This window comes from Lepisosteus oculatus, chromosome 11, assembly GCF_040954835.1.
Source record: "Lepisosteus oculatus isolate fLepOcu1 chromosome 11, fLepOcu1.hap2, whole genome shotgun sequence".
In the NCBI taxonomy this organism is placed as follows: domain Eukaryota; kingdom Metazoa; phylum Chordata; class Actinopteri; order Semionotiformes; family Lepisosteidae; genus Lepisosteus; species Lepisosteus oculatus.
The window spans coordinates 28,092,912-28,119,303 of record NC_090706.1 but is presented as its reverse complement, the minus strand read 5'-3'; the positions used below and the strand labels follow the sequence as shown (position 1 = coordinate 28,119,303).

Here is a 26,392-nt window from a genome sequence, read left to right as displayed (position 1 = left end):
TGGATTGGAAGCCAGCAGCTGTGTGGATCACCAGGCCCGGGATTATTGGGAAGCACTGATTTTAGATCACAGGTACACAACTACAGTCCTTGAGGGCCAGAATCCAGCAGGTTTTCTAGGTGTCTTCAAATCATCAGCACCTGCTAATGAGTCCGGTGTCAAATTGGGCTGGGGTTGTCAACCAGTGATTTAGCTCTTCCAAGTCAAGGGTTAGTTGTCAAGTCACTCCACGGCCCCATAGCTCTGCAGGACCAGCTGTGAGGACTGTCTTTGTGACTGTTAAGTGACTGAGATGTGCTTATGGATTTTCAGCTTTTGTTTCCATGTTGATTGTTGTGCTCCAGTTATGTATTAGGGATCTGTGAGTGTCAGACAGCGCGACTCATCCTGTGCCCTGGTATTGATTTCAAATCTTTCCTGTCCTTTTAAATAGATCTGTAATCACCAAATCTTCTTCTGTTTTATATCTAACCCATTTGGAATTTCTGGTTGTTGAATAACCCAGCCGAGTTTCATTACCTTTGTTCCAGCTTTTTCCCTGTCCACACCCAATGCCTCAATCAACAGCGCTAACGTCAGTGGGCCCTGTCTTCTTGGCTCATTTTTTGGTGTGTTTTTAGGTTGCTGTGGATATTTATATTGCATTTGGCTTTTACATTCTTTTACAACATCCCCCTTTGTTATTTTCCATTGCAATCATTGTAATCAGGCTGTAGTTAACCTTTTAATCAAACATTGTGTTTAACAGTGCTTTAAAAACACTTGTATCCTCTTGTTAGTTGCCTGCTGGTGTGGGAAGAACAGCTGTAAAATAGTTGTATTAAAACCCATTTTTTGTACAGTAGTTCCATCGGTCCTCCAAAGGTCAAATTCCAAAACTATTATCTTGTTTTCCTCTTTTTAAAGGTCTAAAGGTCTCCTGCTTTTCTGCAGCGTAAAAAAAGAGAGCTGTGTTGTGTGAGTGACTTGATCAGTTTGAACCCGAAGCAGAAATTAAACTCTAGGAGGCTGTGGAAAGAGAGACTGCAATCAGTAAGCTGGCAGTGCCCCAGATCTTAATAGGAACTTGAGGTTTGTTCTTACCTGGGCTTCTGACCTCAAGACAGGAAGTAATAACACATTATCCCTGGCTTACTTCTGGCTCTTTTCATCTTTACCACTGTTTAATATTATGTATTTTACCTCGCTGGCTTTTTTAATGGGTAAGACGATTGAGTTACGAGACTGTATTTACATAGACAGCGGCTTCCATTTGATGGAATTGTGAAGCCCTTGGATATCACTGTGTTGTTAAGTGCTTTAAAGTCGAGCTGTATGCAGGCGTCCTACAGGATATTAACCTATTTGCACAAGTTAAGTGTGTTATATGCATAACAATTAGAAAGCCAAATCACTGTACCTTCTTAAAAGCTTGTACAACAAAAGCAGATGTCACAAGACCAGAACTTAGCATTTGCTGTTGGAAACTGCTTTATAACGTCCAGGCATATCAGATCCATTTTGCTTCGGAGCTCTTGAACAGTAAAATGTGCTGTTAGCCTGTTTTTGTTGCACTGAAAGCACTAGAGTAGCGCTGTCATGCGTCTGCGACATTGGCGTGTTGTGCTCAAACAGGAAGCCAGTCTGTCACCTTGTGCTGAACCAGCTTGAACATCTCCAGTTTAATGTCAGACTTTGACCTCCCCAGAGTTAACACTAGTGTTTGTTCATGCCATTCCTAATCTGTGTTTACTGTTAACACTGCAGTGTATGAGGCACTGTGATATACAAACAATTTTTAATGTACCTAATCTAATAGCCAGCAGCTGTATCACCCTACAACTCACAGCTGGCAGCCCACTGAAGCTCAGCAGGTGTGAGCCTGGCCAGTACCTGAATGGGAGACTCCTGGGAAAAACTAAGGCTGCTACTGGAAGAGGTGTTAATAGGGCCAGTAGGGGGGCGCTCACTCTGTGGCCTATCTGGGTCCTAATGCCCCAGTATGGTGACGGGGACACTATACTGTAAAAAGGCACCGTCCTTCAGATGAGATGTAAAACCGAGGTCCTGACTCTCTTTGGTCATCAAAAATCCCGGGGCTTTTCTCGAAAAAAGTAGGGGTTTAACCTCACCAAATTTCCCATTGGCCCTTACCAATCATGGCCTCCTAATAATCCCCATCTATGAACTGGCTTCATCAGATTCTCCTCCCCACTGATAGCTGGTGTGTGGTGAGCGTACTGGAGCACTATGGCAGCTGTGGCATCATACAGGTGGGGCTGCACACTGGTGGTAGTGGAGGGGAGTCCCCATTACCTGTAAAGCGCTTTGAGTCGAGTGTCCAGAAAAGCACTCTATAAGTGTAAGCAATTATTATTATTATTATTATTATTATTATAATCAATCAGTAAGTTTGAACTTCTGGAATCCCATTGGCACAGTGTCCTGAAACAGTCTCAAGGTACTGTGATCTGAAGACACTGATTGATTGCTCTACTCGGAGTCACTTCAGATCTCGGTGCCTTCACTACGTAACCCCACTTTCAAAAAGTGTCGCTTTCTGGGATCGGTCCAGGGTCATTGTCATTAGCTAACAACTAAGAACCAATTCAATGAGCAAACTGCCCCGAGATCCACTTAAATACCCAAAATGTGCACATTTGCACCCATGCTACAATATTATTTTTACCCTTTTCACCGACTGTATATATGCTGAGAAATAAAAGCAAGTACTACAAGAGCAGCGATATACAAGTAACGGTATGAACAGAGTGGATTAATAAAGCGTTCGGTTGGAGTAGTATTGTTTCTCAAGGCTGTCATGTGATAGAGATTCATCTGGCTGGGCTATTGATCTGGACCGGTATGGTGAAACTCACGTACAACTGTTAGAGTTTTATTGTTCTTCCTCCACGTAGGCTCAACGGGGATTTAAAAATTGCTCACAGAGTGTGTCCCTGTGCGTTTGCAAGACGATGCCTTCAGCGAATGTGCGAACAGGCCTGCGTTCCATCAGGGGCCACGAGAACCTCTTTCAGACTGCACTCATGTTCCACAGCCAGGGTGCCCTTGAGGACAAGGACAAGGGCTTTTTTGTGCATGTTACTGTTATAGTTGGCTTGTCGTCCCCTGCTGCTTGCTCTCTTTATCATTGTGAAGTATTTCTGTGCTTGTGTACCGGTTTTGCAGGATTTGCTTAAAGCATTAGGGCTATTCCTTTAAAAGTGCCTCCATTTATTATTCATTGGGATAGTCATCAGAAATTCTACCCTTTTCTTGTGCTGCTGGGAAGGCACCTTCAGTCTTTGCATTTGTGCTCTTCTGGTTTCCCGCAGCTCTCGATTCTTGCGCGACACGGCTGCCCCACCAGTCAGACCCTTCTGAATTTGTTCGCTTTTTCTCTGGCCGGTCGTCTCGAGGACGAGAGCTGCTCTGTGCTACAGCCCGACGGCGCGTTAATGGCCCCGTCCTTTTCTGTGTGTGATCAAGGGGCAGCAGTCTGTGCTGATAAGGTGCTGCCACCGTTTGAGTTATGGTAGCAGCCTGGGAGGAGAGAGTGACAATGTCTGGCGACTAATGCTTTAATGACGCTCTCATTCAGGGTAGATTGCTTGGGCTCTGGCTGTGCTTACAAATGTGGCTCAAGTGCATGTGCAAACCTGTAGTGTATGCAATCCAGCAGTATAGCTTATGTTTTAGTGTTTTGTTTCTTAATCTCTGGTCCAGAAATCAAGCAACTAAATATATTTTGAGCTATCTTATTCTTAGTGAGAGTTAGAGTATTTTTTTTTAGGTTTTCCAAGGATGCTTCTTATGCTGTCTTGGCACTTTTGTTTGTTGTTAAATTTAGCAGCGGATAACTCCCAGCAGGGTGTACCAGGAAACAGCCAGATGTTGATACAGCCCCTCTCTCTGCCCCTGCATGGCTGTAACTGTATTTGGGATAGCAGGATGCTGTGCTTGACAGGCTCTTGCAGTGTGGACCAGCAGTTAAGCTAGATCAGGCACATAGTGTGTTAGTCAGGGACAAGGAAAAGGTAGCTCAGACAGCCCGGACAGAGGTGGTGTCGTAGTGTCTCTCTGTGGCAGAAACCTGCCTCCTCCTGTGATTGGCAAGTGCAATTAAGTAAGAAGCGTTACAAACTAAAGAAGGCATTTCAGCCTCTGTAGCGTGTTCAGTCATGAGTGGCTAATTGATCCCAGGATCTCGTCCAGCCGGTTCTTGAATGAAGTCAAGGTGGTTGGCTTCAACTATGTGGCTGCTAGCTCGTTCCATTCTCCTACCACTCTTAGTGTACAGAAGTGCCTCTGGTACCTAGTTTTAAATGCACACACCCATGTTTTGGGTCCTCCTGTTTGTGTTTCAGTGTTGCTTTGACTTTGTCAAAGGCTAAAAAGATTCAGCCTCTCAGTCCAGGATATATTCCTTTAAGTTCCAGTATGTTCTGGTGTGCATCTGTTTGATTTGTTTGAAACTTGAGCCGATACTGTATCTCCTGGAATCAAAGTACAGTGGTTCAGACCGCTATTCTGAGGCATCATTGTCACAAACAAGTGGACTTCTCCCTGCACTGATCATCACTAAACACTTAATGGAGTTGGCCCAGAGACGTGGTGGGATCTGGCCTTTTCTGTCCTGCAGAGCTGGTCAGCAATTCTGAGGCCAGTTGACACACAAGTATTGTTGGAAAATGGAACTGCACCCTCCATGGCTTGGCACAGTGTTATAAATTGAGTGTGGCTTGGCTGTGTACCTTTTCTGTGGTTTTAAAGTTTAAATTCCAGGAGTTGAAAATCTTTAGCCTGTGTTGTGTAATATTCATTGATTATTATTTTTTTTTTTCTGCGCTTCTGTTGCCATGATGTGCTGCAGGGCCGGTGTCCTGTCCCATATGCTCATCTCTCTGAAGGCGCTTGACCTCTGCCTTGTAGCAGGGTGAGTCCTGTGTGTGCTACAGCCACTTAAGCCAGCAGACCATCTGTGTGGTTGCTAATAAGACCAGCAGACGCACAGACCCACAGTCCCAGTACACTGCAGTACAAGAGGGCACAAGACCCTGCAGACAGCCCTTAATAAAGAATCTTTGAATGTCCCCCATCTGGGTCCTGCTCTGTAAAAACAGAAGTCCGATCGGTCTCTATTTTCTCATGCAGCAGCTTTTAATGAAGACTAGCTAGCTGCATGAGAAAAGCTAGCTGAAAAAATTACAATTCATCATGATTATAAAACAGTCACCAACAGTAAAACCTAAAAGTGTGCAGTGGTAATCGCAAAGCAACACCAGCCATGAAAATTGGTTTAAGCAGAAGAAAGTAAAACATTAAAAACAAACCAGAGCTGATCATGTTAGGAAAGTGGGTGGGCCAGCCAATTGACCTTAATTCAATAAAGGCTAATTCGCTTTTTCGGTTATTAATGTCAGTCTTTAGAAGGAGCCACGGTCAGTGATTTTTTTCTAAAGGGATTTTGTGGTTAGGGTTATATAAGGTCAGATTGTTTTCAACTAATGGGCAAAATCATGCTTAAGTTTCGGGAATTCAGCTCAGAAACCCAGGAACTGAGATGTTTCAATGGCACATTGAAATCCTGCAACCCTGCCTCGTTTCTTAGTTCTCTTCTTTCTCGGCCGTCCTTCTGCTAAGAGGCTGATGGCGACAACCATCTTCCACTGAAGCTTCTAAACAGATTCACTCTTCCGCAGACAGCTGCGTGCCAGTCCAGCTGCTTTACTGCGAAACCGTTCAAGACGAAGAGGTGCCAAGAGTCAAGCAAGGAGATCTTTATCGCCAGTCTTCTTAGTATTGTTCGTAGAAATCTGTTTTTAAATTTGACAGCACCCCACCCTGTGGTTTGTCGCACTGTGCTTTAAAATCCTTCAGTAAATTACTTTCTTCTGCTTGTTGTAGAATCTAAGTGAGAGCACACTGGATATTACGTTAGTAATATCAGTCTTTAAGGTTTTAAGTGCGTTTTTATCCACTCTGCGATTTGTTTTGCTGAAAATTGCAGCTTTGTGATGGGGAGCTGCCATTCAGAGGTTGGTCCCTGTGACACGTTGGATGCAGTAGTTGCTGCAACGCCCTCGAGAAATCCTCCAGAACAGATGCCTTTGCACAGCAGGTTGTAATCATAAACCAGACACCTCCTGCAAACAGAAGGGAAATGAGGCATGAAGCGCACAGATACCCAGAAGGATTGGAGGGTGAACACCGAATGAGATGGGGAGGGAGCTGGGTGGATAAGACGGCAAACAGTGTGGTGCTGATGTCACCTTAACTTAAAAACGTGTGCAGTGGATGAGGACAGGACTGTATGTAGGGTTTGGATTTCCTTCCCTCTGCGACTGAGCTGTGTGTATAAGAAGCAGTTGGTGCTGCCGCCTCATAATTCTTAGGTACCAGTTCAATTTTGCATGCGGGCACCTTCTGTGTGGAGTTTGCACGTCCTGCCCCGTCTGGTGGGGGTCTCTGGCTTCACCATCCCATCAATGTTTCTGGGTGGGTTAAAGGGCGTCTCTGTAGCCATGGGATCGCCCTGCAACAAAATGACCTCCCTTCCAGGGTGAAATTCCTCCTTGCACCCTCTGCTTTGGGGAATTTGGTGCAGACCTGATCAGGAATGGGATTCTTAAAATGCTCTCCTTAATAAAATTGCTCATTTTAATAAATGCCTTTTTGAAGATGGATGTAGAAATGTAGGCAATTTTCTTTAATTGATCTCTGCTTTTAAGCACTTGCTTGTGATTGGTCTTTGTTTGCTTAGCACAACCTGGCCTCTGATTTGTTGTCAACTGCAGGTGTAGGTAAAACTCAGTGCTCTACCACACACCTTCACTTCTTTTGTGTATCTAACCCAGTCAGGCTCTAGGTTATGGCAGGTTATGGCAATAGCTAATTGTGAACTCAGCATAATGACTTCCAGAAAGTTATTACTTTGAAAACTGTGCCTTGGAAAGCCACAGACATCTGCAAAGCCTTTTTTTTTTGTAAATGTCTTTCTGAGCGAAGGGGGAGGAATGGTTCCTACAGTTCATACAGTTTTCCTGTCTAAATAATAATAATTGTCGAAATGCTTTGCAGCTGGAGGGGAAGTGAGATTAGCTGCCTTTTGAGCTCGGAAACCCCTCGTATCTGTCCAGCGTTATCAGCAGTGAGGAGCCCTTGTGTGCCTGGCCATTGTGAGTTATGTCATCCCATCTCCTTCCGTTTTAAAGACATCTGGCTGCCTGGCGAGTGCAATGAAGTCTTATTCTGTCAAGATCCTAAGTCTTGTTACACATTATTTTAAAACTAGACCACCGACTATACTAAGGTGGAAGAACTGTTGAACGAAGTTACTGCTATAACCTTCTGTTCTGGTTTGACGTTAGGCTGTGCAGTTTGCAGGTTTATTTTTTAAATTCAACTAAATCTGTTTTTCCATGTATGTGAAATAATTGCATCACGCTTCTTGGCAAGGAGATAATGCTCTTGCAGAATGATTCATGTTGTCTTACACTTGCTAATCTATTTAACGCGCTCTTCCACCAAAGTGTTTATTTCTCCTGGAAAAGCAGTGCGTTTACTGAATTTGGCTGGAAAGGCCCTAGGCTGGTTGTAAGCACCGTGTGTGGTGTTCTGACAGAGCTTGGGAAGAACTGCAGAGATCTGCCACTTTTGCAAGAATCTAAACTATCCGAGCCTTCATACAGTATCCAGTTACGCAAATCATTAGGTCTTTTCTTGAGACAAAAAACAAGGCACTAAAAGCATGAGAGTCTGCACAAAAGCATTTTGTCACTGGGCAGTTCTGATTTGTACTCCTTTCATTTTTGTTCTTTACTTGCGGTTTCTGCTTTTCTACAGCATGGAGGCAGATTCACTCTGACAGGTTGTTCTGGCTAGGGATGTGTTAAATGTTCTTTACTCTTTATCTCTCCCCTGGATTGAGCCCAATTTAATCTGGTCACAGGGCTCCCCCTGGTCTCCGCCACTGTCCTGAGCTCACGAGTTCATATCCGTCTCGGGAAGTCTTGGAATCCGAGCCCTCATTTCCCCTCACATCTGGCCACAGAGCAATTAGGCTCTGCAGTAGAGGGTACAGGATCTGTGGGGTAGAGTGCGCGATGCAGGTCGTTAGAAAACATGGGAAAGGAAGAATAAATCATCCGTTTTAAAACGAGGATTAACGAGGAACCTGGTCTGCAGCCAACTCTACTTTTTTTTTTAATTTAGTTTTTGCAAAATGTGCTGTGACTTATTTTGCTGTTACCTGTAGGAAGTGTGTGTGTATAGGCCAATAAATTTGGCATTTCTGATGACTATATTTTTTGGTCACGTGTTCTCCCACAAACCAGACTGTTGAAGAATGTTTTTATTATTTTTACGTTTGTTTCAGATTGTCACTTAAGGAGGACTTTGTGGGAGCCTCGGCTAACATTCTGTATTTACTGTTCCATACTCCCACAACCCTTTGTGTAAAGAAGTGCCTCCTGTTCTTGGTTTTTAGTGCACTTCCTCAGAGTTCCCACTAGCTGCCCTCTAATTTGTGTTTCACTGCTTGTTCTGACCACAGATGTTCATTAAAGAGATTTTAAATGAATTAAAGATTTCTCCTCCTTCGGAAAATCATTTTTTGGACTACTGATATAACTATACAGTATATAATGCTTTTATAAATTTATAACTAGTTAAATAACTTCCCTGTAGTGACCTTTGTCACTACAGAAAAATAAGATTAAGAATATTCCCTTCCTTGGAAACCAGGGCATAATTGGTTTTTAGGTTATTCAGGGTGGAAGAGAAAGTTGGAATTTTCTTCAAAAGTGTAAAACTGCACCTTTGAAGATGATCTTTCTCACTAGAAAATGAAGAGCTGTTATTCTCAATCAAATGAGGCTTTCTGGTTAAAATCTCTCTATCCAGCTGTTTCTTAGTGCATTGAGTTTGGATTGACACGTTCTCGTGTGGGAATTTGAAAGCAATGAGGCCTGACAGGAAATTGACAATCTCTTTTATTGCACCAACAGATTCCACACAATACATGGTCAGAATAATATCCAGGCCTCCTTGGGTGTTTAGCTGTATGCTGGCCCCCTGACAGATCTGATAGAATAATCCCCAATCAGTGTCTTTTCCCAGGAGTGATCAAACCGTGGCTCAGACTGCTTAAATAGGACTGTGTGATTCCTGTAGTCTTGTTCTGTTCACCGCACAGGTTATTTAAACCACCCACCAGGATTGTGGTTATACTTCGTGGGGTTGTGCGTCCAGACGTTCACTGCAAAACATGTGACTGTATTTTTCTCCGGCAGCACCAACGTGGTGATGAATTATTCAGAGATCGAATCGAAGGTTCGAGAAGCTACCAACGATGATCCCTGGGGACCATCTGGGCAGCTGATGGGGGAGATAGCCAGGTGAGTGCTCTCTCTGTTTTTTGTAGCAGTAACTAGCATACAGCTCTGCCTGTCTAACTGCAATAGACATCTCCCAACACAGCACTGCGGCAGTCACCTCATACTGTCTCTTCAGTACTGCTGTGACCTGTCTACCCAATGATCTTAGCTAGTATGCTGATAAAGCATACATAAAATGGGATAAACTTGAAATTATTTACATTTTTTAGCATTCAAACATAGAATTTCGATTTGAGTATCTTGGATGAGACTGTGAGATACTCTAAAGCAAGGTTTCAAATCAGAGGAGGCTGTTCTGCTCAAGTAACTTGTCTGTCTGCCAGTGGCGAGTCAACCCAGTGATCTCATTGGGCCATTTCTAGACGCACTTGGGAGTATCCTCTTCATCAGCATGGTAGGACAGCTTGTCCCAGACTCCACAGAGCCCCTTTGTCTTAATGCGCAGCCAGTCTTGATTTCCAGTCGTGAGTGTTTTTCTTGTTCTTCCCCAGATCCACCTTCATGTATGAACAGTTCCCTGAAGTGATGAACATGTTGTGGACCCGCATGTTGAAAGACAACAAGAAGAACTGGAGAAGAGTGTACAAGGTCTGCAAAAATCCCAGTGAATTCTCGAGACTTGGTTGAGCACAATAAAATCCTGAAGTGCAGAAAAAAACAATTCCGTTTGATAATTTACTCGGAAAACCATTGCTCCTGTTCTCCATTGGATTCAGTTGGCTTGCGCTGCTTTTGCAGTTTAGGGACATTCAGTCTGTATGCAGACGGGTGAAAGATGCTTTCAGAGATTGGGAGGTGTAGCTCTGAAGGTGCTAAGCATCATTGTCAGTGTGTGGCTGAATGGAACAGTCACACATCATGTTCCTGTCTGTAGTTACTTGTCTGATGTCCTGGCCAGCTTTCTTGTGATGTGGAAAGATGGTGGTTGTGGTCTTGGAGCTTTTCATTGGATTGATGGATTTTGTGGAAGATCTGCTATTTTTCTGCCAGTCCTCAGAAAGAGAATGCAAGAGTTTTGGGGTGTGACTAACTGGTAATTGAGTGAATTAGAAGAGTTTCTCTTGTGTGAAACAATTTTATGTAAAAGCAAGCTTTCCAGAATTAGGAAAGTGATTTATTTTAACTTAAAGCTACTTTAATGTTCTGGGACATTCGGTAAAGAAAACTAGTGTAAATAAAGGAATGCTCACATTTGAAAAACTGATCACAATTTTTAGCCTTTATTGTGAAGGTGAAGATGGTATTTCTGACACTGCAGGTACCTGAGTATTTCTATAATGCTGAATTTTTCTTGTTTCTTTTTTTTTTCTATTTTCTTATTACATTTTTCAAATGCTTACCACAGCATTTGGTGGTCCACCTTCATTTTACCTACAGGAACATGTATTAATTGACATTAACATTAATTGAAAACATCCTCGGTATATACAGTAGTACAGTGGAATTTAGTTTCCTGTTTGTAATAGTTTTGCTTTTCCCTTGTTCCTTTAAACCTTGCAGATTTGCAGCTTTGGCATCAGTTTAATAAACTTTTAAATGTGCGTCGTACGATCCCTGGAAGCTCAGTGTTCTACCGAAAATTCAGTGGCCCTAATTAAAAAAAAAAGATCTGAAAGTTAAACACGCTGCCTTACTGCATAAGTATGAGCAAGGCAGTCTTTCACATGCTAGCGCTGCATCTTTCTTTTTCAAAAGGCCCTCTATACAGATACCAGCGAAGACTGCTTCTGCCTTGTGGATTAATTTAATCAGAAATTCATGACGCCCCTTAATTGTATACACTTGGCTTGCAACGGGGCCTGCCTGCCCTTTCAAATGCGTGCGTCTTCTCAGTAGAGGGCCATATTAGTCAGCGGACTTAGTTATGAAATTATGTGCAGCTGGTGCAAATGATGCAGCTGTCAGTTTTGATTAGACTGCAGAAAGGAGTGAAGAAAGAGAAGACATCTGTAGAATTGTTAACATTCTCCGCTCTGGGTATATTTGGAATAAACAAGCTTATGGATCCTGGCTGCTTTCGGCTATTCGGGGGGGGGGGGGTGTTTGCTCTGGGAAAAAAAGTGTTCTTTAAAAGTATATGTGTATTTTTATTCTTCTCCTTCCCAGTCCTTACTGCTGCTGGCATACCTCATAAGAAACGGGTCAGAGCGAGTCGTGACGAGCGCCCGAGAACACATCTATGATCTGCGGTCGCTGGAAAATTACCATTTTGTAGGTAAGCATTAAAGGAAAGACAGGGGGGAGGTGGGTGGGTGGCAACTGGAGAGCAAATTACAGCAGGAGCCCAGGTTGTCAGTCACTCTCGATGCCTTTCGCTGATCAGATCCCCTGCACCAATTAGAATGTGCTCGTTGTCAGCTGTGTGGAGTGTGCGGATTCTAAGAAGGGGGACCCTAGAGTATTAATTAGTGAAGGCAAGAAGTCGACTGCTCGGACGTGGAAAATGGGAAAGCACTGGCTCAGTGTGAACGATTGTCTTTATACAGCGCATATATCTGTTTTTTTTTTATTCCATTTAAAATGAAGTACCACGAACGACGTGTCTCGGGTCTCGGGGGGACCCCACTTTCAAAGGTATAACTGTAATTGCACAGGGAGAGGAAGGTCGGGGCGCCTGAACGCCAAGCGATTCTGTTACACGTATCTTATCAGCAGCAAAGTGGACCGCGTGGCATGTAGCAAGAGAGATCAGCTCTCTGCGGTTGTAGTAGGCCCTCTCCCCCCTGGAAAGAGAAGCGCCAGGGTGGTCTTCGGAAACAGAAGACAATTGGTGGGGGAAAAAAAACGGGGGGTCGTAGATATTCCTCAAGTTTTGTTTCCGTGTTCCAGAGAGTTGCATTAACTCCCAGCCGTTAGGTCCTGCAGGTACCTGTTGCAAGGCCTTTTCTTAAGTGATCTCGCAGTTTTGACAGAGTGGAGGGAGTAAAAGCCCCCCCTGGTCTGGGATCCCTCATGCCTTTCCACAGGCTGAGCCAAGGGAACGATCGCAGTGCCTTTAAAAAGGTTTGCTGAAGAGCAAAGTCTATTTCGCCTCCTGCTGTGACATCGGAGCAATGCGATGGTCTCTGGTTTTGATTACAGTGTCGTCCTTAAGATTAATGGGCGAGTTTAAAGCACAGACACAGCGGGAGGTGCTGGCTTCTTGTGATGGTGTGAAAGCAAGCCTGGAACGCACCCCGTAGCGACAGTTTTATGTTCTGTTTCATATCATATGTGTGGGGGGGGATCTGGACAGTTCTTGGAAAGGGGGACCCAAGAAGAAAAAGCGTACTGATCCAAACTCTTTTTAATTCCGCAATCATATCAGGTTTTCAATGAGAAGCTGTGAATGTTTTCACAGGGGGTGAGCTTTCATGCCTTTAATTGAATTTTTTGGCCTCCTCTCTTTTCTAGACGAGAACGGGAAAGATCAGGGCATCAATGTGCGACAGAAGGTAAAAGAGATGGTGGAGTTTGTGCAGGACGACGACAGGCTCCGGGAAGAGAGGAAGAAGGCAAAGAAGAACAAGGACAAATATATCGGGGTCTCCTCTGACAGTTTGGGCGGGTTTAGATACAGTAAGTAATAAGCGCTTCAGTGATACCTGGGAAATCAAGAACCTGGACTTCGCTTAACTTCTTAAACCTAAGAAGTGTTTGTTTTTTTCAAACCCCTGTTATAAATGGAAGCTCAGGCCAAGAGTTTCTGGCTAAACCCTGGCTACGCTTGCTAACTCAGCATCGCGTGTTGATTTGAGCTGGCCGAGTGTCCAGACGGCCATGTCCGCTGGAAGGTTGAAGCAGGTGGGATGCGTATTGGATACTCTGCATTCAAAACCAGGAGGCAGTGGGTGCACACAGAAAAAGAAATACGAAAAAGGAATTGTGCAGGCTAAGAGAAATGACTTGGATGTATATTTGCAAAGCAGTGGTGTCTCTTACTCCCAACACACCAGCAGATCTGATGGCAGCTGGTTCAGATGAGTTCTTGCATATCGCTCCTTAGTCCTTCTGATTTTACCCCTTTTTCCCTGCAGATTTCCTTATCCAGATGACTGATCTTTTGATTACGGTTGTCTTGATTTTCTGTGCTAACACTTTTATCTTGTCATGCAATCGCGTCTGCAGGGTTTGAGAAGTTCATGAAATGTGCTTTTTTTCCCCCCTGCATGTAACAAGACATCTTTTAAATTATGGCCTTTCGGATCTGTTGTGCACGTATCTTCTCAAAAAAAGATGAATGATCCCGAGTTATCAGAAACATCGGTGACTGGAGTTAACACAAACACGATTTGTCATTTGTCCTTTAATCTGATTATTATTTTTTTTTAAAAAGCAGAATTACATCAGCCATCAGCCATCAGCCATCAGATGTGCTTTGATAAAATACTCTGATTTAGTGGTAAAATTCTTCATGGTCTGGCGTGTGCTGCACTTGTTTAATGAATCTTGCTACAGGAAACCCTTTTAAAGCGGAGGTTAGCGCTCGGCATAACATAGCAGCACTGTCCTGTAATTCTACTGGGCTTTTGACTTGATCAGTTTTATTTTGAGCTCTTGGGTCGATCACACACGTTCCCCAGTGTCACCTATCTGAAATATTCAGTGATTCAGCTCACTCCTCCTGCCTACAGTCCATTTTCTGACCAGCCATGGTACTGTGTCAGATAGGGACGGGGCAGGGTGTAGCCAAGTGGGCCAGGGCCACAGAGAGCAAAGCGTGCTCCCCGAGAGCGTTTGGCCTTCGGATTTCCTTCTGAAGTGCTCTTTGCAGGTTCCCCTCCCTTGGTGAATAAGACAGAAGCCAAGTCGAGGCTGCTGTGCTTGAGCTTGCAGGCTAACTTGTGGCTCTCTTAGGTCCTTCACCTGTTGTGCAGAGTCCTCGATCCAGAAGAGCTCGGGGGGCTTTAGCTGGCCTCAAAACCACTGGGTGTTGAGTTTACAGGACAGTAGAAAGGCTTAAAAAACCTAATTCCACATTTCTGTTTTCTTCTCCGTCCCCCCGTCCCCCTCACCCCACACACTTGTTTTGTTCTCTGTCCCCGTGCAGCGGGAGACCGGTATGACTCCGAGCCCAAGTCGAAGTGGGATGAGGACTGGGACAAAAACAAGGGCGTGTTCCCCTTCAGCGAAAAGCTGGGCGAAATCAGCGACAAGATCGGCAGTACGATCGACGACACCATCAGCAAATTCCGCAAGAAAGACCGGGACGACTCTCCAGAGAGATTCAGGTACCTTCAAGAGAGGTTTTGAAGAATAGTTGTTTTAAGCCGTCTCTTTTAGAAATGAATACAGGAAATTAAGCAATTAAAAGCTAGCATGTAATCAAGATTTAATTTGAGAGGATTTGAAGGAGCTGACCTGGGAGATCTGAAGCAACAGAGCAGGAAACAGATCTCCCAGCTATGAAAATTCCAGAAACGTAATATAGTGCTGTAAATGTACAGCAAGGCTGCAGCAATGGATTCCTAATTCCATTAGGGTTTTTCTGTTCCTGGCGGGGCATGCTGAAGTCGGAGAGAGCAGTTCTGATTAAATTAGACGCCAAGGTCCGTTGCTGTTTTGTCGACGCGCTCGGTGTCTGAGCACCTTTTAGTGTCATTGCCTGACGTCGTCATCCCCACTGGCCTGCGAGCCCTTCAGCTGCAGCGGCTGGGTCCTTCCCACCTTTCACGTTGCGCCCCTCCTGCGTGTCCGCTTCACAGTGACAACGAGGACGACAGGGCGTCCCGAAACGGGCGGCCTGGGAAGCCGGAGTTCAAGGACGAGGAGGAAACGGTCACGACCAAGAGCATTCACATCACGCAGGCCATGGAGACCACCACCACGCGGAAACGAGGCGGGGTCCCCTCCAAGACGGTGGACCTGGGGGCGGCTGCGCACTATACGGGGGACAAGCCCAGTCCAGACATGGCGGTGCAGAGCGCTAACAAGGTACAGAGGGAGGCCGGCCACTGCCGCGTGAAACGGGAAACATGGTAGAGCAATTGCTGCAATCCAAGTCTTGTATGAGAACTTTGTCCCTTGTGAGAAAGACTTAATCCACACTTTAATCCCTCTGTAGTGGAGCAGAAAAACCCTTTTATACCACATCACTGAATCTTTGCAGACTATTCAGCTCTGAAAATGCTTCAGTCTCTCACACACTTTCACCAGTGTCGTAAAGTGTGGGAGGTGATCCCAGGAAACAAACCGAGCTTTCAGAAAGAGATAATCCTTCAGATAACTTCACGAGTACTTTTCTCATTACCCCAGCCTCACCAGTGCGGTCGCGTTAGACAGCAATCTGACAGCTGTCCTGAAAAGGGTCGTTTATTTATTCATCCCCTTATTTCTAATGGCTGAGACCATTATTGTTCCCTCCTGTCTTCTGTACTTCAGTAATGTTTGCGTGATGGATTGGAAGGCAGTGTAGCAGCGCAGAGCCTGATTACAGTCATCAAGTTCGGAATACGTTTGCCATACTGTACTAATTGGCTCAATAAGAATTATCTTCAGAATCAAGTCAAGAGAATCTGTGTAGTAATTTCTATATAATTAATAGAACAAACAGTTGTGGTGTTGGGGGGTGGGCTGATGGAGAACTACCTGTCTCCTTAATCAATGGAGTGTGCTGACTGATGCAGACTTAAACATTAATTCTGCCTGAAAGCCTTACACTGCCATCTTGTGACTGCTGAAAGTTACTGAAATGTTGTCCCTGATTGATATCCGAGAAGTTCTCAGATCTCCCTGTGTTTTCTTTTCTTGTGTAGTCTCAAGCAGCAGGCTCAGCTGCCACCCAGCCCCCCAGCGCTGGCTTGGTTGACTTCTTAATGGTGGACACGGCCGTGCCATCCAGTCAGCCACATCCCGCAGGTACAAATCAGCAGGATCTGTCTCTCCCGTCTGGAACTTTTCATGTTTGTCCGTGAACCTACAAACCACGAAAAGCAACAAATGCTGGGCACACTTATAATACAGCAGTTTCTGAAAACTGGAGAAAAAAATTGAAAGAAAAAATGGTGCTGTCATTGCTATCCTGCATTTTTTTTTAGTCTTGAACTGGCTTAATTAAAGAAAAAAATAAGACAGTGTAACAGTTTTACCTGGAAGTGTTCAAGCCTAAATATGTATGAGTTTAGGTTTTGTTCTAAGGGTTGGTTAAAACCCCTGATAATCTCTTCCCATGATGTTGGGATCGCTGGTGTTCTGTATTTTTGGTTGTTGGGTGCTTGCATATATTTTTTTATAACTCAGGCATCGGAAGAAGAGTCTCTAGGCAGTAAGGCTAACTGCAACAGATGGAGCTGAATGTCTTGCAGCAGTAAGACCATTTAGCTGTAGCACCAGATGTTGAAACGGTCCCTTGTGGGGCTGGAGTGCTGCACAGATGTGCTGTCCCACCCTACTGACGTTTTTCCCCCGGCAAGCTAAACAGATGTGTTATGTCTCATCACATCTTTCCTACATACTTTTCACATCTCTTGACCAGCCTTTGTGATAATGGCTCGTCAAGCAGACGACACCCACACTTCAGCTGCCTCTAAGCTTATCAATAATGCTGTATCTCCTTTTTTTTTCCTGTGAGCTGCAAGCACATACTGTAGATTTAAGCCTAATATAGACAGAGATGAAATGATAAACATAGCTGTTACCAAATTGTTCCAATTCACACGGGTCTGTTTTTTTTCCTCCTGTAGGTGGAAACACAGACCTTATCGGAGGGTTCGCCGATTTCTCGTCACGAGCAGCTTCTGCTAGTTTTCCTTCAGGAACCGGTATGTCAAGCATGAGTTGAGACCTGCTTTCCCTTGTCATACTGTTCTGCAGTTTTAGTACTGTACTGTTTAATACAGTGTAGTTTTAGTACAACTGGCACCAAAGCTATATTTTTTGTTGTAGACTCCTGTCCCATTAACATGTTTTCTAACATAATCAAACTGAAAAGGAGTTGACCCTCTTGCAAAAGAGGTGCCTGGATTAATAGATAAGGCTTAGAGAAGATAATAGCATAAATGCATGGGCTTTGAAAAGGCTGGGTGGTGTTGGTTGACAGCACAGGAAGTGTCTTGTAATAGCGATTCAGTGCTGAAGATGCTTCATTTGCAGGTCTTGTTCAGTGCAAGATTGTCATTGTGAGTGATGAAGATAAAAACTGCCTGAACGCCTGCCTGTAAGGATGTGGTGACACGGATGTCTGAGAGGCTGCATGGGCTTTGAAAAATGCCCCGCAGTGCTGTTTTACACGCGCGTGAACGAGCCCTGCATTGGCCAGGTCCTGATGCTGCAAGCCTGTGCAAAGGCAGCGCTGATGATCTCTGAGCAAAGATGTCAGTTGACGCTGGGCTGTTCAGTCTTGTCCTCATTACAGCAGAAATGCACCACTGACACATCATTGACCTTGAGGTTCCACTTTCAGCAAGGAAATGTGGTTGAAGAGGATTTCCAATGAAGCTGATCCATTTAAGAGGTGCTTTGGAATTCTGCGGTTGTTTATGTTCAGTTTTACCTGGGCTGTGTGACTGGCTGTACACTCTCCTTACCAGTGTATAAACACAACAGTGCCAGTTGTTGAATGGAAATGCCATTGATGCCTGAGCTTGCTGGCAGAAATACCAGACCATTTTTGGCGACACAAAATGGTTTCGTCATCCCTGTGCCTTCCAAGAGCCCTGTCTTCCCAACACGGCCTCGCGGAAACTCCTGAAAAATGGATGAGGCCGGGGGAGCTGTCCAGATGGAGCCTCTACCTGCCAACGGTAATCAGGATGGACGGCGTCGGCTCCCGTTAGACACGACTCGTCTCCCCCCCAGCACCCCTTTCACAGCACCGCAGCAGGAAAGGTGACGCACGAGGAAGAACGCCGTCCGGACCGATGTGCTTGTCCAGCTTCACAGAACCTCGCCGAGCTGCCTCTTCACAGAACCCCGGGATTCGATTGGTGGTTTGGTCACGTTCTGTACACCATCGCCAACTCTGTGTTTTTAGAAAGGACGGGCTGCTGGCTTTCCTCTGTTCCTTCTCTAGATGTGAACGTGCCTCCGGTATGCCCTGCGGTCCTGGTCAGAGTTCAGACTGCAAAGAAACCAGCAGGAGATGTCTTTTGTCAGACCGGTTCAGGATTCAGTCCCATCTCCCTGAAGCCTTATTTGCCCAGCATCTGCCTCAGATAAGCCATGCACCTCTGACACTCAGCGGGAGATGATGTACTGAAGCACCTTCTGTTAAAAGCCATGAAACTGTGGTTTCTCCTACTTGTGATACTGGTTTACAGTGATTTTTATTTTTGAAGTGGATATAAAAATATCAAATATAGGGAAAAGAGGAACTTTGTTCCTGATTGCATTTATGTAGTGGTTTTCATTCAAAAGCACTTTTATGTATAGGACGAGGGGGCCCACTTCACTCACCACAGAAGGTGCAGGACCAGCTGGATGATCATTCCGAGCCAGCAGCCCAAGTATGCAGCAAATCCGATGGAGACGTGAGAGATTGGTTCACCAATTTAATGAAGGAGGAACTTCTGAGCAGACAGTACAAGCCCAGAGTGGAATTTAGTCAGGGCATGTGGGTTAACACCCTTACTTGTTCAGAAAGAGCCATGGGATCTTTAAAGACTTAAGTAGTGAGAACCTTGTCGTTTAGGTGGGTGTGGGTCAATCAAAGGACACCGACTACTACAGCACATTTTTCCTGGTTACTATCCTGGTGCTTTGGTCTGGGGGGATTTCTACTTCAGAAGAAACAGTGCCACCTGCTGGCCCTTGGATTCCACCTGCAGCAGTATCCTGCTTTTCTTACAGGTCTCCTATCCTAATACTGACCAGACCCGGCCATGCTCATGTTCTGAGATCTGATGATCAGGCTACAAAAAGTGACCTGCCTGCTTAACTGAGTGAAGCATTCATGCTTTTTTGGTTAAAGGTGAAAAGTCTAATTTAGTATGTAGTCTAAGCACTAGCCTTTGTCATTTTACATTCCTTTGATTGGTCCCTGACGTAACAAGTCTCTAATAGAATTCCAACCTTGGGTGGCCCTTTCCGTTCTTTCTCACTTCTATTGGACACCTTTTCTTTTTGTTTCCATGCACAGCAACCAGTGGGAATGGCGAGTTCGGGGACTGGAACGCCTTTGCCCCCGGCCAGCCAGTATCTGCCCCCCAGCCCCTGAGCTCCACGGGTGGGGATCTTTTTGCCAGCATGCAGTCCCCACCCACACCGGTGCCCTCCACCCCATCCAATGACCTCTTTGACCTTATGGGCTCCTCTCAAGCCACCATGACCTCCTCTCAAAGCATGAACTTTGCCATGTCCAGCACGCAGACCGTGGGCGCCAGCACAAACCTCCCCATGTCCAGATCACAGGTATGGGCTCCTCTGCCACTGCAGCATGGCCTGAACACTTTATCTTTATTAACAGTGTCCTGTATTTCCACTTGTCAAATACAGGTTTAAAATGTGTCATTTGCGCCGGTAAAAAAAATGGTTCAGTTATTTTGTCAGTGCAGTCAGAGCACGACTGCACCAGTACACTTGGTAAGAAAAAATTAAAACAGATGGCCATTTCTTACAAATTGGCAGGGTTTAATATTCTTTAAAGGTTTGTAACGCAGCGCATGTTTTACATGCTGCACTCTCCACGTGTGAAAACCCTAGCTGGCAGTGCAAATTGAAAGGGAATGAAGGATTTGGGCAGGAAGATGGAGGGTTAATGTACAGCGAGTCCCGTCGTGGTGCCAGATGTTTTCTCCCAGCATTCCTGATGGTCCTCCTCGGGGACGCCCGTCAGAGGGAGGGCAGAAGGAAATGGAACAACTCTGAGGCAGAAAAGCATTAAAATGAAACAAAAACCTGGTGCAAAGATGCTGTTTGCATGTAATAAGGTTGACCTAGTTTTAAATTGCAAGTTTTTTTTTTATTTTGTTTGTGGCAAAAAGAAAAGTTTTGTCTTCTCTCAATTGATTGGATTTGACAAGGAGTAGAAAGCGAGTCTTAATTTTACCATACAGTGAAAAAAAATGTCGCTGTAGATTTTTGATGCTTTCAGTTTCCTGCAGTCACTCGGCTTTTTCCAGTTATATTTATAATTCCCCTATTGAGAGGTTTGCTTCATAACAAAAGATGGCTTGGAAACTTTTAAAGAACTAAAACCACAATTCTGTATGCTATAGTACCTGGGGGGTAATAATCAAATTTCAATCTATTGTGCTTTTGAATCTGTTCAGTTCTTCTGATCATTCTCTAGGTGTTAGATGGCATAAAGAAAATATACTGAAAAGAGTTTTCACAGATTATTGTATATATTTAAAATTAACTATGAGCATGACTTTACTTGAATTTTATTCATAAAAGGACCTTACATATACTGTACGTCCTTCTTTTCCAGTTTAAGACTCAGTTTAGTTTAGGTTTCATGCCTGGTATCAGAATTAATATAGCCTTTCTCTGGTTAAGGTCCTGATTTTTCTTGTGAGAAGCTTTGAAAGTCCTGATTGCTGATGTCAGGAAAGAATTTCCTCATGCATTCTACATTGACAGGCTGGAAGAATGCAGCCTTTTTAGTCTTAGAGCAGCAAACACTAAGAAGTGGAGCTGATTCATGTATTCAGAATCCTGAAAGACATTGACAAGGTCAGCAAAGTGGACATGAACCAGGAGACACAGGTGGGAACTGTGGAAATGCATTTAGAACCAAGAATGGGAGGTAATTCTTTATGTAGAGGGCTGTGGGAGGATGGAAAAGCATCCGCTTTAATAACAACTGTGTAACCAGCAACTTAACCTACCAAGGGTGCAAGATGGCCCCTATGGCGTCCTTTCAGATGGAACCCCTGCGATAAAACTGCGGTCTAACCTGCAAACCTTTTTATTCCTCTCTTGTCTTGTGAAGCCCTTGCAGAACCTAACTGGGCCTCTGCAGAAGCCTGGCCCAGTCCCAATCCAGCAGATGCAGGGGGCTCAGAAGCCAGGAGCCAAGGCCTCCCTGCCTTCCACATGGTCAGACCCCAGCGTCAACATCAGCCTGGACTTCCTGTGTCCGGGCATGCAGCCCCCCAAGCCCTCCCAGCCATCCCTGAACACCATGATGCAGCAGCAGGGTAAGAGCCCCTGGCCCACTGAGGATAGTTTATCTAGCCAACCAGGTAGCGTCTCTGAAAACCACGTGGCTCGTATTTTAGTGCAAGATGCCTGGATGCTCTTACATTTGCCTGTTCTTGAGACTGCAGCTCCCTTGCACACTAATGCACCTTGTGGAGGTGTTTCAGTAAAACAGCTGTATGGCTGCCTGGTGACGTGACTTGAGAGCTGCTGGATAGGAAGTATAACCTGTGTAGGTTAGCAGATCAGTATAGATTATTGATTCACTTCAGTGGTTTTCCCCTTCCCCCTGTAGCCCAGCAGTGGAGTGTTTTTGTTTGTCCTCCTGTTGTTAGTCGGACCCATATGTGTGCGGGGGACACCCCTGGTGTAGGGTGAGCAAGCTGCACGTGCTGGATTTAAGTCTGCACTCTCGGGACAAGTCGAATGTTCACATCGGCTTTCTAGATGGAATTCAGGCATCTAATGCATTGCATGCGGTTTTCCAACTGCGTCTCTAAACAGAGATGCCAGGCAGTCCCTTGGTGCGCTGTCTTTCGGCCCATCCCACTGAGGGATTTCATCGCAGTGGCAGGAAACCGAGCCTAGCCTCTCTCTGGGACCTTCTGTGCAAAACAAATACAGTAAAAGCCATCTGGAATTCTGTATCTGTGTCTCCATGAAATATTCTCTTTCAGTTAATCTGAGGCGATTCTGGGTTATATTTGTGCAGGCACAGGGGATCTTCCTAGTGATTCATTTTCCTGCGTCGAGTTGAGAATTGTTTTTGTCTTTTGCGGGGGCAAGGGACTGTAATGTGATTTAGCAGTGCACTCAGTCTCGGTGCATAACCGATTTAGCGTTTTCGAGGCTTTTATTTTAAATTGCCCATAATCAGAGAAACATTATTAGTATGACTGTGATGAGGAGCAGTCTGTGGGTGTTTTTTTTTTTGCCCTTCCAAGTTCAGTGCCCTCTTATTTTTCGCCCTACATCTTGAAATGGGAAATTAACTCAAAACATTTTTTAAGCAGTTGTGCAGTCAAAGCGCACTTTCCCGAGGTTGTGACAATGGCCCAAACACATAGGAGCTGCAGTTGTTCTTTAATGTGTTTTTTGAATGTCTTTTCTCACAGGTGTGCAGCCGCCCATGAACATGGTTGCCCAGAGCTTTGCGGGCATGAACCTCAATATGCAGCCCTCGGCGCTGCCCGGCAGGCCGCCCTCAACCCCTGTGATGCCAGGACCAGGCATGGCTGTGGGCATGGGCCCTGTGGGCGTGGCTCCGGGCCCCGTAGGTACAGTCAATCAGGGAATGATGAATATGAACATGGGAATGCCCCTGGCAGGAATGGGGGTGCCAGGCTCCATGGGAATGGGCATGCCAGCAGTGGGCATGGCAGCTGGCATGACCCCGGCCATGGTGCAGCCCAAGCAAGATGCCTTTGCAAATTTTGCCAACTTCGGCAAATGAAAAAAAAAAAGTCTGCGCAGATGAGCAGTTTTCTGAATATACAGTGATGAAGGAATATAAGAGCTGCACACAAAGAGTACTTGAAAAATATCAAATGCCGTCACCCGTCTTTTCCTTTTTTGTATCTTTAAATTGGTTATAACCAAGGACCCGTTTGGTTTTTTTGAAATATATGGAGGCTAATTTTGTATAGGGGCAAAAATGCGTATATGATCATATACTGGTACATTACTTTACAATGCAGTCTCTGCTAAGTCATCCCATTGGCAGCAAGTAGTTTGATTCATGTGAAAGCCAGGGGGAAGACAGCTTTACTCTCCTGACAAAAACACATAGCAGAGGTCCAGGAGAACTGAGAAGTCAAGTAATTCTGATTTTGTTTTCTTTCCTTTTATCCTTTTGTTTCCTGTCCCCACCCTCCTTTTTTTAACCTGTGAAATGTCATTCCATATATAACCTCGCATTGTCCATCGGTCAGACAGTGAATCAAAGAATTATGATGGTCAAATTTGTAAATATTTCTTTGGTTGTGAAAACGAATAAATTATTGCATTGCTGAAGAATTATTGAAAACGTATCAAGATCCAGATGGCAGACTTAACAAACAAAAAACCTTAGTATCTTTAATGATATTGTCACCAGAGACAGTCTTTTAACATGGGCAAACGTTTTTTCTGCTAGTTTACCATGCTTAATCCTAATGATCTTTGTACTTTATACAGTAATCCTGCATTCTAAAAGTGGGCTGTTAATATGAGAAAAAAAAGGAATAACTGAAAGGCTGTTTTAACTACAGGGATTCTCTGTGGCCTTTCTGATGGGTTTATTTTTTTAAAGTATGATCAGATTTTTTCATCCAAATAACAAATAACTGTAGTTTTAGAAGAAGCAGTATCCCCACGCCGGGTTATTGGTCTTTACTTTAATACGGGGGAACTGAGGGCCAGTCAGTTGCCTTTACATTGCCGAAAACGACCTCATCAAGGAAAGGCAACATTCAGTATTTATCACCGGCCATAATTGACATCCACAAAGTATATATGTACAAAAATATTTTTATTCCACACCCCAGATCCTCATTCAGTTTACTAGGTTACGTTTGGGTGGGTTTTTTTAACATGAATTATGCAAGTCTTTGTAACCGAAGAAGGAAGTGTGTGATTTCTGGCTGTCCGGACAGAGTGAGCCCAGGGGTGGTGGAGGTTGTCAGTAAGGGAGCCGTGCACAAGCACAGCTGGACACCCAGAGCACAGGGTGGGGGCACAGGAAGCTTAGCTGTGTGACAGAGACCTGTCGGGCCATGGGCTGTGTGAAATCAGACCTACACTGATGGGCAAAGAAGGTTGCACGTTGTTTGGTTTTTGTTCAGAGTGTATAAAAGCTTGTGTGTCGTGTGAGCAGAGGCATTTTCAAACGCTGTTGTGTACATGGCCACAGACAGACCAGCCTTCCGTCAGTTTCCAAGGCATTATACATTAATAAATGACCAAATGTTTATTTTTTTTAATATGATTATTCAAGAGGGGCTAGTTATTTTTTTAAAATATTTTCAATCACGATAGTTCTGTAACGTTTAAAATCTGTGGTGTGTGCTTTTAGGGGTGGGAGCGTTACTAAAAATAAAACACTATTAGTTATGCAAATGTAAAAGGAAACGAGAGCCTCCTCTTTCTTAAACAATGGAAATTTCTTTTCAATCCATTACAAGTCTGTTTTGATTGTAATCATAATGATCTTTTATGTATAACATTAAACAGTTAATTAAAACATGTTTGCAGGCTCATTATTTGAGTTGTATTAGTCCTGAATAGTGGGTCTGCTTTCTATTGTGGCTCATGAAAGAGGAACGTGCGAGTTTTAATAGGAGCTGTCAAGTCACAGACTGCTGTCCCTTGCTTCTCAGAACTCTGTTAATTGAAAACTGTGACACGAACAATGACATGACCAAGTACAACTTTCCCTGTTTTCATCCCTGGCTCTACTGTTTCTAATTAGATCCGAATTAAGGCAATATTAGCTTACAGGGAGGGGACAGTGGGTTGTGGGATGAAGGCTTTTCATTTGTTAAGCCAGGGATGAAAGGCAGTGTAATTAATGCTCCAAAGGTTTTTGATCTTTCAAGAACAGGGTGCATTTAATTTCTTATCAAAAGCCTTTCCTGCTCCAGAAGTACTGAACATTAATCCGGCCCGGATACACTGCCCTTCTGGCCTCCCCCCACCACCAGCACACTCCAGCTGAGAAGTGGGAGTCGGTGCTTTCTGGGGAACTAAACCATTTTCGACAGCCTTTGCCGTCTTGATCTGGAAATCTCTGCATGCTCAGTTCCAGGTTTCTTCCTGTGTTACATTCATGTGTTTCAGAATGAGACGACTGTGGTTCAAGTATCAGTAATATTTAAATAAAAAGAATTTGCCGAGCTGTTGGTAGACTTTTGTTTGATCAAGTGACGGTTGTTGATCTTCCGCCAGCAGCGTTTGCAGGAAAGCCAGGCTGGGAAGCTGAATTTGGGATGCCCTGGGGGAGTGAGAAACAAGCCAGCGACTACAGGAGTCCTAAACCCTGGCTGTAAAGGTTCTGCCCATTTCCTGATCCAAACCAAGGGTCCCTGCGAGGTGGTGGACTGCTAATAATTCACATTTTGTTTTACTGAGTGCCAGTACACTTTGTAAGTGTCTATTGGTTTGGGACTGATTAAACCAGAGCTCATTAAGAAGGGTTTTGCTCTGTTTTGTTGGGCTTTTTTTGTCTCAGTTACTGTATTGATGCCAGTCTCAGGTTTTTCCATGTCAGTTGTTACTTTTCTGGAAGATCGGACAGCATTGGTCAAGTTGCAGTGCTCTGGCTGCGCTGTCCCTCTTCATCCACCGGTGAAGTGCAGGCCCACCTGGGTGACGTGAGCCGCTTGATCAGGTGGAGAAGCGAGAAATTACTTCACCAGCTGAATTAAAAGGGGAACTTGTTGATAGAGCAGTCTGGGTAGGCCAAAAGAGTCAAATTTGGCAGAAAACCAGGGGTAACACCCCTTCTCTTACAAGCAATGGGATATTCAATCGAGGTATTCAGGGATTCAGCTGAATTGTCCCATTCTGAATGATGGTACCTTCTGTAGCACAGTGTCCCTGCTCACGTACTGGGATGTTGGTTTGGAGATCTGGTCCAGTTGGGGGAAGAGCTCCACCTACTGGTCCACCAACTCCACTTGCCTAGTTTTCCTTGGATACCTTCCACCCTAGTTTTGACCAGACCCAGCTTTGCTTATTTTGAGATCAACCAAGAAGGTGGGGAAAACTGTGGGTTATTTATGTATATTGTATAATTCCTCCGATTGGCATCATCATGCAGTTGGCGTGGGCACTTCACAGCATGATTATCCCACTCTGTGATTTGTGTGCCACACTGCTATGATATGGAAATATGATGTGTGGAGACGTGGAATTGAGTCATTCTTCACAAATGCTGCTGAATGCTTCTCTTTGTGTGATGTTGTGCTGGTCCTCTC

At 44.6% G+C, this 26,392-nt stretch overlaps 1 protein-coding gene across 13 annotated transcripts in view; it reads left to right on the top strand.

Moving 5' to 3' along the window:
- clint1a (clathrin interactor 1a) overlaps nt 1–26,392 on the top strand; it is a 55,513-nt gene that overhangs the window by 9,601 nt on the left and 19,520 nt on the right. For 3 of the 13 annotated variants that reach the window (XM_069195983.1, XM_069195981.1, XM_069195982.1), the window contains exons 2-12: nt 9,273–9,377; nt 9,869–9,965; nt 11,484–11,592; nt 12,771–12,935; nt 14,407–14,587; nt 15,062–15,290; nt 16,112–16,214; nt 17,039–17,116; nt 19,432–19,703; nt 21,229–21,436; nt 22,553–22,714. In XM_069195983.1, coding sequence (XP_069052084.1) covers nt 9,273–9,377; nt 9,869–9,965; nt 11,484–11,592; nt 12,771–12,935; nt 14,407–14,587; nt 15,062–15,290; nt 16,112–16,214; nt 17,039–17,116; nt 19,432–19,703; nt 21,229–21,436; nt 22,553–22,714 — 1,709 coding nt within the window. The other 10 variants (XM_015349357.2, XM_069195980.1, XR_011191166.1 and 7 more) reach the window with 9 other exon arrangements.